Source organism: Rattus norvegicus, chromosome 15, assembly GCF_021556685.1.
Source record: "Rattus norvegicus strain SHRSP/BbbUtx chromosome 15, alternate assembly SHRSP_T2T, whole genome shotgun sequence".
NCBI classification, from domain to species: domain Eukaryota; kingdom Metazoa; phylum Chordata; class Mammalia; order Rodentia; family Muridae; genus Rattus; species Rattus norvegicus.
The window spans coordinates 19,912,920-19,926,567 of record NC_141548.1 but is presented as its reverse complement, the minus strand read 5'-3'; the positions used below and the strand labels follow the sequence as shown (position 1 = coordinate 19,926,567).

General features: G+C 47.8%; 1 protein-coding gene and 1 long non-coding RNA gene across 15 annotated transcripts in view; one reads left to right on the top strand and one right to left on the bottom strand.

Annotated features, from left to right (window-relative positions):
- The window catches only part of LOC120096928 (uncharacterized), a gene marked incomplete in the record, with an annotated part of 90,816 nt that overhangs the window by 46,021 nt on the left and 31,147 nt on the right, over positions 1–13,648 (top strand). For 2 of the 6 annotated variants that reach the window (NR_190667.1, NR_190668.1), the window contains 1 exon segment: positions 1,285–1,381. This is a non-coding gene — a long non-coding RNA (uncharacterized LOC120096928). 6 annotated transcript variants of the gene reach the window in all.
- Positions 1–13,648, bottom strand: part of Fam3d (FAM3 metabolism regulating signaling molecule D) — a 35,804-nt gene that overhangs the window by 17,353 nt on the left and 4,803 nt on the right. For 3 of the 9 annotated variants that reach the window (NR_197210.1, NM_001431391.1, NM_001431386.1), the window contains exon 2: positions 5,588–5,638. Coding sequence is in view for 3 of the 9 variants with exons in the window: in NM_001431386.1 (NP_001418315.1) it covers positions 5,588–5,600 (13 nt within the window). In the remaining 6 variants the exon portion in view is untranslated. 9 annotated transcript variants of the gene reach the window in all.

The following is a 13,648-nucleotide window of genomic DNA, read 5'->3' as shown; positions in this document are numbered from 1 at the left end:
TGGGTAGATGGATGGATGGATGGATGGGTAGATGGATGAATGAATGAATGGGTAGATGATGGATGGGAAGATGGATGGATCAATGGGTAGATGGATGGATGGGAAGATGGATGGATGGGTAGATGGATGGCCTACATTTTTGGTATTACCATCATAGTAGTAGGACCTAGGGATGTCCTCCATATTTTTTCATGTCTTTGCACTTTTGCAGATTTTTTTTCTTTTATTGGATTTTTTTTAATTTACATTTCAAATGTTATCCCCTTTCTCAGTTTCCCCTCCAGAAACCTGCTATCTCCCCCTGCTTCTATGAGGGTGCTCCCCTCCCCAACCACCCATTCCCTCCAGCCTCCCCGCACTGACATTCCCCTACACTGGGGCATCGAGCCTTGACAGGACCAAGGTTTGCTCCTCCATTTATGCCCGATAAGGCTGTTCCTCTGCTACATATGCGACTGGAGCCATAGGTCCATCCCTGTGTACTCTTGGGATGGTGGTTTAGTCCCTGGGAGCTCTGGGGGTGGGGGAGAATCTGGTTGTTCTTTTTATGGGGTTGCAAACCCCTTCAGCTCCTTCAGTCCTTTCTCTAACTCCTCCATTGGGGACCCTGTTCTCAGTTCAATAGTTGGTTGCAAGCATCCGCCTCTGTATTTGTCAGGCTCTGGCAGAGCCTCTCAGGAGACAGCTATATTAGGCTCCTGTCAGCATGCACTTCTTGGCATCCACGATATTGTCTCATTTTGTTATCTGTGTGTGGGAGGGATCCCCCAGGTGGGGCAGTCTCTGGATGACCTTTCTTTCAATCTCTGCTCCACTCTTTGTCTCCATATTTCCTCCTGTGAGTATTTTTGTTCTCCATCTAAGAAGGACTAAAGCATCCACACTTTGGTCTTCCTTCTTCTTGAGCTTCATGTGGTCTGTGAATTATATCTTGGATATTCCGAGCTTTTGGGTTAATATCCATTTATCAGTGAGTGTAGTGCGTGGCATGGCGAAGTAAAGATGGCGCCGACATGCGCAGGCTTGTCCCCTCGTCAGGGCAGCTGTATGATAATGAGGTGATCCGGCGCCCTCCAGTGGTGAACAACAGTACTGCGCATGCGCGGGGTTTTGCACCTGATGTCAGTCTGGCTGGGCGGGTACTATGCTAATAGTGTTCATGCCCGCGCCAATCTCTGGAGGACAAGTAGCTGGGATGACAGTGGGGTGACTCGTGCCCCGCCAATCCCTGAAAGAATATTAACATATTCTTGTGTATATAAGGCGAGCACTTTTGCTGCTTGCGTCCCCGTGTCAACAATGAAGGTGTCCTGCAGTAAAGGCTGTTGAGAAGAATCCAACCGTGTTGTGTCTTCCTTGCCGGCCGAGGTGGGCGTGACAAGTGAGTGCATACCATGTGTGTTCTTTTGTGATTGGGTCACCTCACTCAGGATGGCATTTTCTAGTTCCATCCATTTGCCTAAAAATTTCATGGAGTCTTTGTTTTTAGTAGCTGAGTAGTACACCATTGTGTAGATATACCACATTTTCTGTATCCATTCCTCTGTTGAAGGACATCTGGGTTCTTTCCAGCTTCTGGCTATTATAAATAAGGCTGCTATGAATATAGTAGAGCACGTGTCTTTGTTATATGTTGGAGCATCTTTTGGGTATATGCCCAAGAGAGGTATAGCTGGATCCTCAGGCAGTTCAATGTCCAATTTTCTGAGGAACCTCCAGACTGATTTCCAGAATGGTTTTACCAGTCTGCAATCCCACCAACAGTGGAGGAGTGTTCCTCTTTCTCCGCATCCTCACCAGCATCTGCTGTCACCTGAGTTTTTGATCTTAGCCATTCTCACTGGTGTGAGGTGAAATCTCAGGGTTGTTTTGATTTGCATTTCCCTTATGACTAAAGATGTTGAACATTTCTTTAGGTGCTTCTCATCCATTCACTGCTTCTCAGTTAAGAATGTTCTGCTTAGCTCTGTACCCCATTTTTAATAGGGTTATGTGATGTTCTGGAGTCTAACTTCTTGATTTCTTTGTATATTTTGGATATTAGCCCTCTATCAGATGTAGGATTGGTAAAGATCTTTTCCCAACCTGTTGGTTGCCGTTTTGTGCTGATGACAGTGTCCTTTGCCTTACAGAAGCTTTGCAATTTTATGAGGTCCCATTTGTCGATTCTTGATCTTAGAGCATAAGCCATAGGTGTTTTGTTCAGGAAATTTTCCCTGTGCCCATGTGTTTGAGGCTCTTCCCCACTTTCTCTTCTATTAGTTTCAGTGTATCTTGTTTTATGTGGATGTCCTTAATCCGTTTGAGCTTTGTACAAGGCAATAAGAATGGATTAATTTGCATTCTTCTACATGCTGACCTCCAGTTGAACCAGCACCACTTGTTGAAAATGCTGTCTTTATTCCACTGGATGGTTTTAGCTCCTTTATATCTTTGTGAAAGATCAAGTGACCATAGGTGTGTGGGTTCATTTCTGGGTCTTTAATTCTATTCCACTGATCTACCTGCCTGTCTCTGTACCAATACCATACAGTTTTTATCACTATTGCTCTGTAATACTGCTTAAGGTCAGGGATGCTGATTCTCCCAGAAGTTCTTTTATTGTCGAGAATAGTTTTTGCTATCCTGGGTTTTTTATTTCAAGTGAATTAGCAAATTGCTCTAACTCTTTGAAGAATTGGATTGGTATTTTGATGGGGATTGCATAGAATCTGTAGATTGCTTTCAGCAAGATGGCCATTTTTACTATATTAATCCTGCCAATCCATGAACATGGGACAACTTTCCATCTTCTGAGATCTTCTTCAATTTCATTCTTCAGAGACTTGAAGTTCTTGTCACACAGATCTTTCGCTTGCTTTGTTAGAGTCACACCGAGGTATTTTATATTATTTGTGACTATTGTGAAGGGTGTCCTTCTGAAGGACTGCTTCTATTGCTTTAGGAGTTATGGGACTGTTTAGATGGTTTATATGATCCTGGTTTAACTTTGGTACTTAATATCTGTCTAGAAAATTGTCCATTTCATCCAGGGTTTTCAGTTTTGTTGAGTATAGGCTTTTGTAGTAGGATCTGATTTTTTTGAATTTCCTCAGTTTCTGTTGTGTTCCTTTTCATTTCTGATTTTGTTAATTTCGATACACTCTCTGTGACCTCTGGTTAGTCTGGCTAAGGGTTTATCTATCTTGTTGATTTTTCTCAAAGAACCAGTTTCTGGGTTTGTTGATTCTTTGTATAGTTCTTTTTGTTTCTACTTGGTTCATTTCAGCCATGAGTGTGATTATTTCCTGCTGTCTACTCCTCTTGGGTGTATTTGCTTCTTTTTGTTCTAGAGCTTTCAGGTATGTTGTTAAGCTGTTAGTATATTTTCTTTCCAGTTTCTTTTTGCAGGCACTCAGAGCTATGAGTTTTCCTCTTAATGTTGCTTTTATTGTGTCCCATAAGTTTTCATATGTTGTGCCTTCCTTTTCATTAAATTCTAAAAAGTCTTTAATTTGTTTATTTCTTCCTTGACCAAGTTATCATTGAGTAAAGCATTGTTTAGCTCCCATGTGTATGTGGGTTTTCTGTCCTTTTTGTTGATATTGAAGACCAGCCTTAGTCCATGGTGATCTGATAGGATGCATGGAATTATTTCAATCTTCTTTTATCTGTTTTGGTCTGTTTTGTGACCAAATTATATGGTCAGTTTTGGAGAGGGTACTGTGAGGTGCTTCCTGTAATTCTTCAAGGGATTTTTGTGCTTCCCCTTTAAGGGCTTCTACCTGTTTAACTGTGTTGTCCTGCATTTCTTTAAGGGAGTTATTTATGTCCTTCTTAAAGTCCTCTAACGTCATCATGAGATGTGATTTTTCAATCAGAATCTTGCTTTTCTGATGTGTTGGGGTGTCTAGGACTTGCTGTGGTGGAAGAGCTGAGTTCTGATGATGCCAAGTGTTCTTGGTTTCTGTTGCTTAAGTTCTTTCTCCTGCCTCTCGTCATCTGCTTATCTCTGGTGTTAGCTGGTCTTGCTGGCTCTGACAGTGGCTTGACCCTCCTGAAGGCCTGTGTGTCAACACCCCTGGGAGACCTGCTCTTTCCTGGTGGGATCTGGGTCCAGAGAGCTGTGGCACAGGGTCAGCTCCAGGTGCAGATGGAAACTGGAAGGATTGTCCTCTATAATTTTAATCAGCTCAAAACCACCACGAATAACCATCCAGTGGACTTATTCAGCGTTTTCAGAGCAGGACACAGCTGTACAGCCTCCCCTTACAGGCAGAAGTGACTCTGGCTTCTACACTGGGGGCATTCCCACCCATGGGAAGAGCACCAAGAGTCTTGCCTTGCAAGGACCAGAAAGTGTAACCACATGACCTCACTTGGTTTAGGGAATACTCCTTGTCTTCTGGTGCAAAGTGGAATTCTCCTCCGGCAGCAGTCCACACTTGGCAGCACCCATTCTGTGCCAAGTACTATGCTGACAGCTTTAAAATGGATTCTCTCACTTCATCTACTAATGCTTTGTGCTTGGTAATGTATTCTTTCATTGATGAGGAAACCGAGGCTTGAAGAGGAAGCTGCCTTCCCATGACTGCTTGGGAGGTGTGATTAGAATCCAGGAAAGTAAGCTGACTCCCAGTCAGGCGCCATGCCCTCTCCTCATTGCTTGGGATATAAATGGGGTGTGTATATTGCAGGCATTCTGCATTTCAAAAATGCCTGTAGGAAGGGGTCCACTCTGAGGGTGTGCCCTGAAGGCCTTTGTGTCACCATGCTCCCTGTTATGTGAGGACCCTGAAAAGCCATCCTTGAGGTTGGTATATGGCATTTCTTCTAAGCTGGGATTCTAGGCATATGGGGCCACAGGAGACAGCAGTTGTTCAGCTCCCCCAGCCTGTGGGTATATCCAAACTATGACCTATGGGACACAGGCAGCCTAGGATAGTTACAAATGTGATCCAACACAAAAAAGAAAAATCACAAAAATCATAAAAGTAAAAAGACATTCAAAGTTCTTTTTTTTTTTTTAATGAATGGAGAGATGGCTTAGCCGGAAAAGAACTGGCTTCACAGGCATGAAGGCCTAAGCTCAGGTCCCCAGCATACATGTCAGAGTAAGTCCAGGGATCTCTAGCTGTAACTCTAGCACTAGAGATGGGCAGAGACAAGCATGTCCCAGAGGTTTCATATCTAGGGAATTCCAAGTTCATTGAGAGACCTTGTCTCAAAAAAGAGAGATTGAGAAGAAAACTGACATTACCTCTGACCTCTATGCATGTAAGTGCACACACATGCGCACATGCGCACACACAGAGCTTTATTCATGTGGTTATTTATAATAACTTATTAGTGGCTATAAAGTGTGGACTTCGTAGATGATAAAGTTATGTCACTGTATTCAAAGGTTGGACACACAATAGGGATAGGGTCTTTTTCTCCATTCTACCATGTTCCCTTGCATGATGTCCTCCTGGAGTTCTTGCTGGGGCCTTTGACAGGAGATACTGAGCCACCTCTGAGGCTGGGATGGGTAGACACTGATGATAGCAAAGTGAGCCCAAAGCAAATTTTAGAGCCCCCACCCCAAGAAGCTGCAGATCCCTCGTACCTGCCACTCTCATCCTGTCGGAGTGAAGAATGGCTTGGGGTCAGCCTTAACCTGTGGAGAGAGGAAAAACCAATAACAAAGTGACCTCTGGGGTCTGAAGATCAGAGAGGATGCTGGAACTGAGACTGGCATCCTTTGGCCCGGGTTCCTCTTACCTGGCCTGTGAGCAGGGGAACAGCTTTTGTCCCTTCTACCTCAACATCTTGAGAGCTCCTGTATTTCACCTAGTGACTGCAGAGACTAGCAAGTAGAGGAAGGTGCATTTTCAAAGAGTAGATTTACCTTCATTCCCTTTGTTAAACAGGGCAGCATTCCTTTTAGGCTCCGCCCAACAGTTACCTAGCAACAGCCAGGATAGGCCTGGCTTGCTACAAAAAGGACTGCTTTTATAAGTCTCCCTTTGCTCTCTCTGAACCTTCTCTCTTTCTGACCCTTTTCTTGCTCTCTCTCTCCTTCCTCTCCCCCCTCTCTCCATGCATTCCCAGCCTGGCCTTTTCTCCCTCTCTTCCTTCCCCCTCTCCCTTCCCCTCTCCCTCTCCCTCCCCCTCTCCCTTCCTCTTTCTTTCTTTCTTTCTTTCTTTCTTTCTTTCTTTCTTTCTTTCTTTCTTTCTCTCTCTCTCTTCTTTCTTTCTTTCTTTCTTTCTTTCTTTCTTTCTTTCTTTCTTTCTTTCTTTCTTTCTTTCTTTCTTTCTTTCTTTCTTTCTTTCTTGCCTCCCCGCTCTCTGCTTCCTCTGCTTCTACTCCCTTTTTAACCCCCCTTCTCGTGCCCCAAATAAACTCTATTCTATACTAGACCTATTGGATGGCTGGTACCTCAGGGGGAGGGATGCCTCATCATGGGCCCACTGAGGCACCCCCTCCCACTGCACTATAGTGGTGCTTTACAAAGCATATCATGCTTCTCCCCTCTCTCTCTTCCTGCCTCTCTCTCTTTCTCCATCTCTTCCCCACTCCTGCCTGACTGTCCACCTGTCAGCCACTCAGAGCATCAGTAAATGCTTTTGCTGATGTGTGGAGGGAGACCTGAGTAGGCAGGTCTGGCGTCCCGCAGGCAAGCTCCTGCCAGGTGCCTTATGAACAACTCTTTTCAGGGATCAGTAAGGACAACTTTCCATGGTTAAGCCCACAGTCATTCAGCATGTAGAAGCAAGAGGACACATTTGGACGCACATCTGTGGCTACAGGGTCCCCAGCATTCTCCTCAGGGGTTGTTGACTTCTTGTCCTTTGTTTCAGAGGCCAGCTTAAACCAGAGTTTTCTCCTTTCTTGTGTCCTGGGCGGGGTCTGGGTCATCCTTTTTTAAACCTCCTGTTTTGCCCTGAGGAGCTGAGCAGTTGCCAGTAATGTGGCAACTTTGAAAGTCTCCTGGAGGTCCGCTTGTGATTAGGAGAGGGGAGGGCTGGGCGGAGCCTGGGGCAAGTGACCTTTTTTGATCTGTAGTGGTTTTCTTCCCCTCCTCTCCTCCCCTCTAGAATTTTTTTCTTCCCAAGAATCTATCTTAACAGACACCCTCTCAACAGTCCCCAGTGTCCAACTGCCAAGGACTCAGTAAGGCAGGAGACAGTACTACACACCCACAAGGGCCCTAACTGCATCAGGCCAAGCATGGCTGGCTTCCCTCTGTCTGTGTGGAAGAACAGAGGCAGAATCTGCCCTTCACATTTAAACAGTGGTAACAGCTACGGAACCCTCCAGTGGGAAGACCTATTACTACAATCTTCTGCAGGGGCTCCAGAGTCAGGAATCTGAGCTGTTACCTTGTTGTGTGTCTGCCCCTTCCACCCATCTCTCCCCTCAAGAAAGCTCTTACAGACCTTTAAACATCTCTGAGATTCAAATGACTTTTTTTTCCCAGATACAAAATATGTATTGTAATACAACGGGGTCCTTTGAACGTGACTTGTGGTTCAGGGGCTCCCAGATGAGACCTGGAGGGCATTCTGTGCCTCCCCCTCCACCACTGTGTACATGTGGGGACAGGCGGGATAGAAGGGCAGAGCTGGGATAGGACAGACATGGACAGAACAGAGTTTTCCAAGAAATGGAGCTGACCCAGGGCTAAGGAAGGAAAAATTAACAATGAAAGAGAAGCAGAGGTGGAGGGTGAGGGGTAGAAGGTTTGGAGGAGATGGAGATGCAAGGAGTCTTGGTGGATACTCAGACACCTAAGAATCAGGCAGCATTTAGAGGAGGAGAGAGGGCCAGGGCACACAGTCTGGCTGGATCGCCAAGCTTGGCAGAATCTGGTTTCAGGGTTGGGGTGGGGAGCAGCACACAGTTGCCTTGGTCATGGGTTCTCCAGGCTAAAATCCCACCTGCTTGAGACCCTGGCTGCCCACCTGACACCCAAGGAGATCCCTGGCCTCCAGAGTCCCCATGTGCTCACCTCCGAGGCTGAGTGGGTGCTGTGGGGCCAGAGCCTAGGGCTACTTGAGGTTGGGGGAGGGTTGTTGTGGGGAGGAAAAAGGCACCAGGAGCAAGTGACATGGGGGGAGGGAGAGTTCTCTGCAGCCATCAATATGTGAGAAAAGTTTCCTTGCCACAACCGGTCATTCAGGTTGCAAAGTTTCAGGGGAGAGGTCTCCCTGTTCTAGATGGCAGCCAGGCCTTGTGGCCTAGGGCGTTGTTATGACTTCGGGCCATTGCTCACCCAGTTTTAGCATTTTAACAACAGGTAAGGAGAGTGTGGGAGAAGGAATAAAGGGAGGGTTGTGAGGAGGCCCCCAGCTGCTGTGAGCTATGCTCTCCCTCCTAGACCAGAGAGCCACTCAAGCCCTCCCTGTCCTTGACCTGTCCCTCCCCTACTCACTGATGATTTCTGTCCTCAGATCAGTTTAGAGGCTCTGACACTTTCTTCTCCCCAACAGGCCTATGTCCTGCAGGTCCAGGACTACATGAGCACTGAGGAGTGTTCAACAAATGTTCAGGGATGGGATGAGTTGAATCCGGCACAGTCCTGGAAGGGTAGGATGACTGAGCCACTACGTGGAGAAGGAGATGGACCTTCAGAGAGGCCAAGTCATTGCTAAGGTCACACAGCAAACTGGATTTTATTCCTGAAGCTTATCAGTGTGGAGGCAGGCTGAGCACTGTGGCAAGCTACACTCTGGAGGACCCTGGATCTTTGTCTGCACACTGAGGGTCTGTCCGCAGAGCAATCTTAATCTGTAGGACTCCCGGTGAAAAACACTTTCTCTGGGAGGCCTTCCTGGTTCTGGAAGTCAAGGTTAAAGATGTGCATATGGTCCTGGATAGAGGAACATTCCTCACGTTCCCCTAAGCTTACAAACCAGCCTTCTTGGTGTTCTTTGTGATGCCCAAACTAGACCAATCAGATGCTTTACTGATATGGAGGCTAGGAGAGAGACACTAGCTGAGATCTCTCCCAGGAGATGCTTCTGTTAAGTCTGGGTCAGTGCGGCCAGTTCCGTGAATCCTTTCCCACTGGGGTCATGACCTGCCTGAGGGGGCTGAGCAGCTGTGTGTGAAGGGCTGGTCATCGCTGAATTAAACAGTGACGGATGTGCTACACTGAGAAAGATGTGGTGTCTGGGGGTCAGGCAGACCTGGGGTTGCTGCTTGTAATGTTGCTCAGGACTCTTAATTCTGCCTTTGAAAAAGGGAATGCTATCTACATGTGGTGGAAGGGGGCAGGCAGCAGGCCACCCTTTCTAGAAGGGCTGTGGGTTTGCGATCACCCGCCATTTTGCTTACAGGGCTCAGCTCTCCCATTCCCCCTTTATGCTCCCCTTGGTATCATCCCCCTAGGGATGTTCAGTCTTTCCGTGGAATCACAGTGTCACCACGACATCTCTGCCTGTGACCCGTGACATCTCCTTGACTTTTCTTCCTTCCACAGTGTTAGTCATTAGGTGTGGGACGTTGAGCACGCCAGACATAGCTTGACACGGAGTTCTACCCGCTACCCACTCCATTCTCCACTGCGGCATTTGATAAAGGCCCTGGGGGATCCAGAATGTCTGTTTCTACCTGTTCCCTGGAGCTCTCTGTGACTTTCAGCTCAACCATGACCTGCCCAGAGGCAAGGTAGCCAGTGAAAGGAGCCATTCTCCCTAGGCCGGGGACAGACTGTCAAAGAGGGGCGGTCAGAGCCTCTCACCAGCATCTCTAGTGAAGTGGAAGCTTCATCTGCTAAATTCAGACTCTTGGACCTTCCCTGCCATCACAAGGACCCCCTCCATTAAAATACTTTAACTGAACATTTGGCCAGCTTCCCTGATGCCTGCAGCCACTCTAGACAGCATTTATACTTACGTCTGGATATGGGCACTAGATGTGTGTGGTGTGGGTGTACAGAGAACAAAGACACTGGCCTTTTCCCTGCATTGAAACAGCTCCTTCCTTTTTGTTTTGTATAATTTTTTCTTCAAGCTAGATCTGCCCAGCGGACACACCTGGACCTTAGAATCCACCTAGCTTCTGAAAATTTAAGCCCTGTTTATTTCCACATCATTCTTAGACATTTCACAGACTAAGTGTCATCACTGAAGGCTGCAGATCACCAATCTACTTGTTGTCCATCACTGCTGGGGGGCAGGGTGGGGTGTTCATCACTAAGGGTGGAGACTTTGGTGGGGGGGGGTGTGGGGGGTGAGGTGCAACCCAGGAGAATGAGCCTGGAGCAAGCATCCAGAACCCAGAAAACTCTCATCTTGAGACGAAAGTCTCATCTTGAGATCAGGAGCAAAGAGCCCTCCCTCCCTGTTCTTGGCCTGCAAGCTCTAGGATGTATAGCCCTAAAGTCAATCCATCCTCACTTCTTGGGGAAGTCAGTTAGCCTCTTGGCCAGTTTACCGGTTTAAGCACCCAGAATTCCTCTTCATTCAAATAAAGCACTCCCAGCACCACAGCCGCAGGCAATGGCTGTCTTCGAAACCCTGTCCACTCCTCCAGGTTTATAAAGTCCTTGTTACCCACCACCCCCAATAAAGAGAGCTGCTGTTTTACTGAATATCATCTGAGCAAGGTGTTTCACTGAATAATGTCTAGAAGAGCTGTTTCACACACACACACACACACACACACACACACACACACACACACACACACACACTGAACACGCTGCACTCACCCAACCAGGCCGAGATCCAGCAAACCCACTCATTCCCTTCCTTCAGGTCAAAATGACGCCCGCCTGAATACCCCAAGGGCAGAAGCACAGTTGGAGCCCACACTTTGGGAGGTGAAAGTACCAAGAGGGCAGTGAGAGGGTGTGTGGGACACAGCTCAGTGGGGAGAAGACAGAGACATGATTAAGAGTAAAAAATTAAAACTCTAAGGGCCTGTGGAACACATGCTAAGAGTCCTGCAACCACAGGAACCAGAGACTGTGGGAGGATCTGCCCAGGTCCAGTGGTCTGTTCCCTCATTTTCTAGCCTGTGTGAGGTTACCACTCATCCCTGGATATTCCTTCCCCTAAAGCCCTGGTATCTACAAGACATATTGATGATGTCACCAATACAGAGGGAGACAATACAGTGAATAGATTCATAAATAGTAAGGTTGCTAGTGAGAAAACTTTGTTTTAGTGACATTTAAGAAGGAAATAGTTTATTTCCATAATATCTTGTCTTCAGTATTGTATTTTTTTCCTTTTTAATATGTAGGTAGTGGTTGGTTTCTATCAAATTGACACAAGCCTAGAAGAGGGAACCTTGGTTCAGAAAATGTGTCCATAAGGTTGGCTTGTAGGCAAGCCTATGGGGGCCTTTTCTTAATTAGTGATTGATATAAAAAGTCCCAGTCGATTGTGGGTGATGTTACCCTCGGGCAGACTGGGAAGACCATGGGAAAGCAAGCCAGCAAGCAGCACAACCCTATGGGCCTTGCTTTAGTTCTGGCCTTCAGGTTCCTGCCCTGCTTGAGTTCTTGCCCTGACTTCCCTCAGTGATGGGATACGATCTGAGTTATGAGATGAAACACACCCTTTCCTTCCCAAGTTGCTTTTGACTGGGATGCTTTATCCCAGGAATAGAATCCACAGATAAGGCATTCTGTGTCTCTGTGTGGATGTGCTTGTGTGTGAGAATGCCTGGGGAGGCCTGAAGAGTGTCAGATCCCTTGGAGCAGGAGTCACAGGAGGTTGTCCGATGTGTACTGAGCCATCTCTCCAGCCCCTGTTTATTGAAGAGATTTTACTCTCCTAGTGCCTGGGGCATTTCCCAGGATGAGATGTCAAATACTCTGTCCTAGGTATTGTGCAACTTTAAATTATTTGAACAGATCTAATCCTGTAGCAGATCAGCGATGATTCTGGGGAAACTGAGTCACAGAGTATTCAGGTGATATAGCTAAGAATCAGAGCAAGAAAAGATTTCAGATGAGGTCATATGTCCTAAGAGGCCACTTTTTCTTCTGAAAACTTAAGGCAGGGTCCCAGATTGGCCTCAAACCTTATACACAGCCTAGATTGGTCTTACAGTCCTCCTGCCTCACCCTCTGGAGGGCTAGGATTACAGGCAGGAGCCACTATGCCCTTCTAGAAGCCCCATGCTTCATCAGCTCTTGTAGATTGGACTAGGAAAGCAGGGTATTTGTCCCCAGAGATGATAGCTCAGCCTTGCTGCATGAGCAGGGTGGAAACTGCAGACAGGTGGGTGGACGTGGTCGTGGACGTGGATGTGACTGTGGGTGTGAATGTGGGTGTGAATGTGGGTGTGGACGTGGGTGTGGATGTGGGTGTGGATATGGATGTGGGTGTGGGTGTGACTGTGGGTGTGAATGTGGATGTGGATGTGGGTGTGGATGTGACTGTGGGTGTGAATGTGGGTGTGGATGTGGGTGTGGATGTGGGTGTGGATGTGGATGTGACTGTGGACGTGGATGTGACTGTGGGTGTGAATGTGGGTGTGGATGTGGGTGTGGATGTGGATGTGGGTGTGGATGTGGGTGTGGATGTGGGTGTGGGTGTGGATGTGGATGTGGGTGTGGATGTGACTGTGGATGTGGATGTGGATGTGGGTGTGGATGTGGGTGTGGATGTGGGTGTGGATGTGGACGTAGATGTGTATGTGGATGTGACTGGATGTGGGTGTGGATGTGGGTGTGGATGTGGGTGTGGATGTGGATGTGGGTGTGGATGTGGGTGTGGATGTGACTGTGGGTGTGGATGTGGGTGTGGGTGTGGATGTGGGTGTGGATGTGGGTGTGGATGTGGATGTGGGTGTGGGTGTGAATGTGGGTGTGGATGTGGGTGTGGGTGTGAATGTGGGTGTGGATGTGGGTGTGGATGTTGGATGTGGATGTGGGTGTGGGTGTGGATGTGACTGTGGGTGTGGATGTGGGTGTGGGTGTGAATGTGGGTGTGGATGTGGGTGTGGGTGTGGATGTGGATGTAGGTGTGACTGTGGATGTGGGTGTGGATGTGACTGTGGGTGTGGATGTGGGTGTGGGTGTGGATGTGGATGTAGGTGTGACTGTGGATGTGGGTGTGGATGTGGATGTGGATGTGGATGTGGATGTGGGTGTGGGTGTGGATGTGACTGTGGGTGTGGATGTGGATGTGGATGTGGATGTGGGTGTGGGTGTGGATGTGGATGTGAATGTGGATGTGGATGTGGATGTGGATATGGATGTGGGTGTGGGTGTGGGTGTGGGTGTGGGTGTGGATGTGGATGTGGATGTGGGTGTGGATGTGACTGTGGGTGTGAATGTGGGTGTGGATGTGGGTGTGGATGTGGGTGTGGACGTGGGTGTGACTGGACGTGGATGTGACTGTGGGTGTGAATGTGGGTGTGGATGTGGGTGTGGATGTGGATGTGGGTGTGGATGTGGGTGTGGATGTGGGTGTGGATGTGGATGTGGGTGTGGATGTGACTGTGGGTGTGGATGTGGGTGTGGGTGTGAATGTGGGTGTGGATGTGGGTGTGGATGTGGATGTGGGTGTGGGTGTGAATGTGGGTGTGGATGTGGGTGTGGGTGTGGATGTGGGTGTGGGTGTGGATGTGGATGTGGGTGTGAATGTGGGTGTGGATGTGGATGTGGATGTGACTGTGGATGTGGATGTGGATGTGGATGTGGGTGTGGATGTGGGTGTGGAT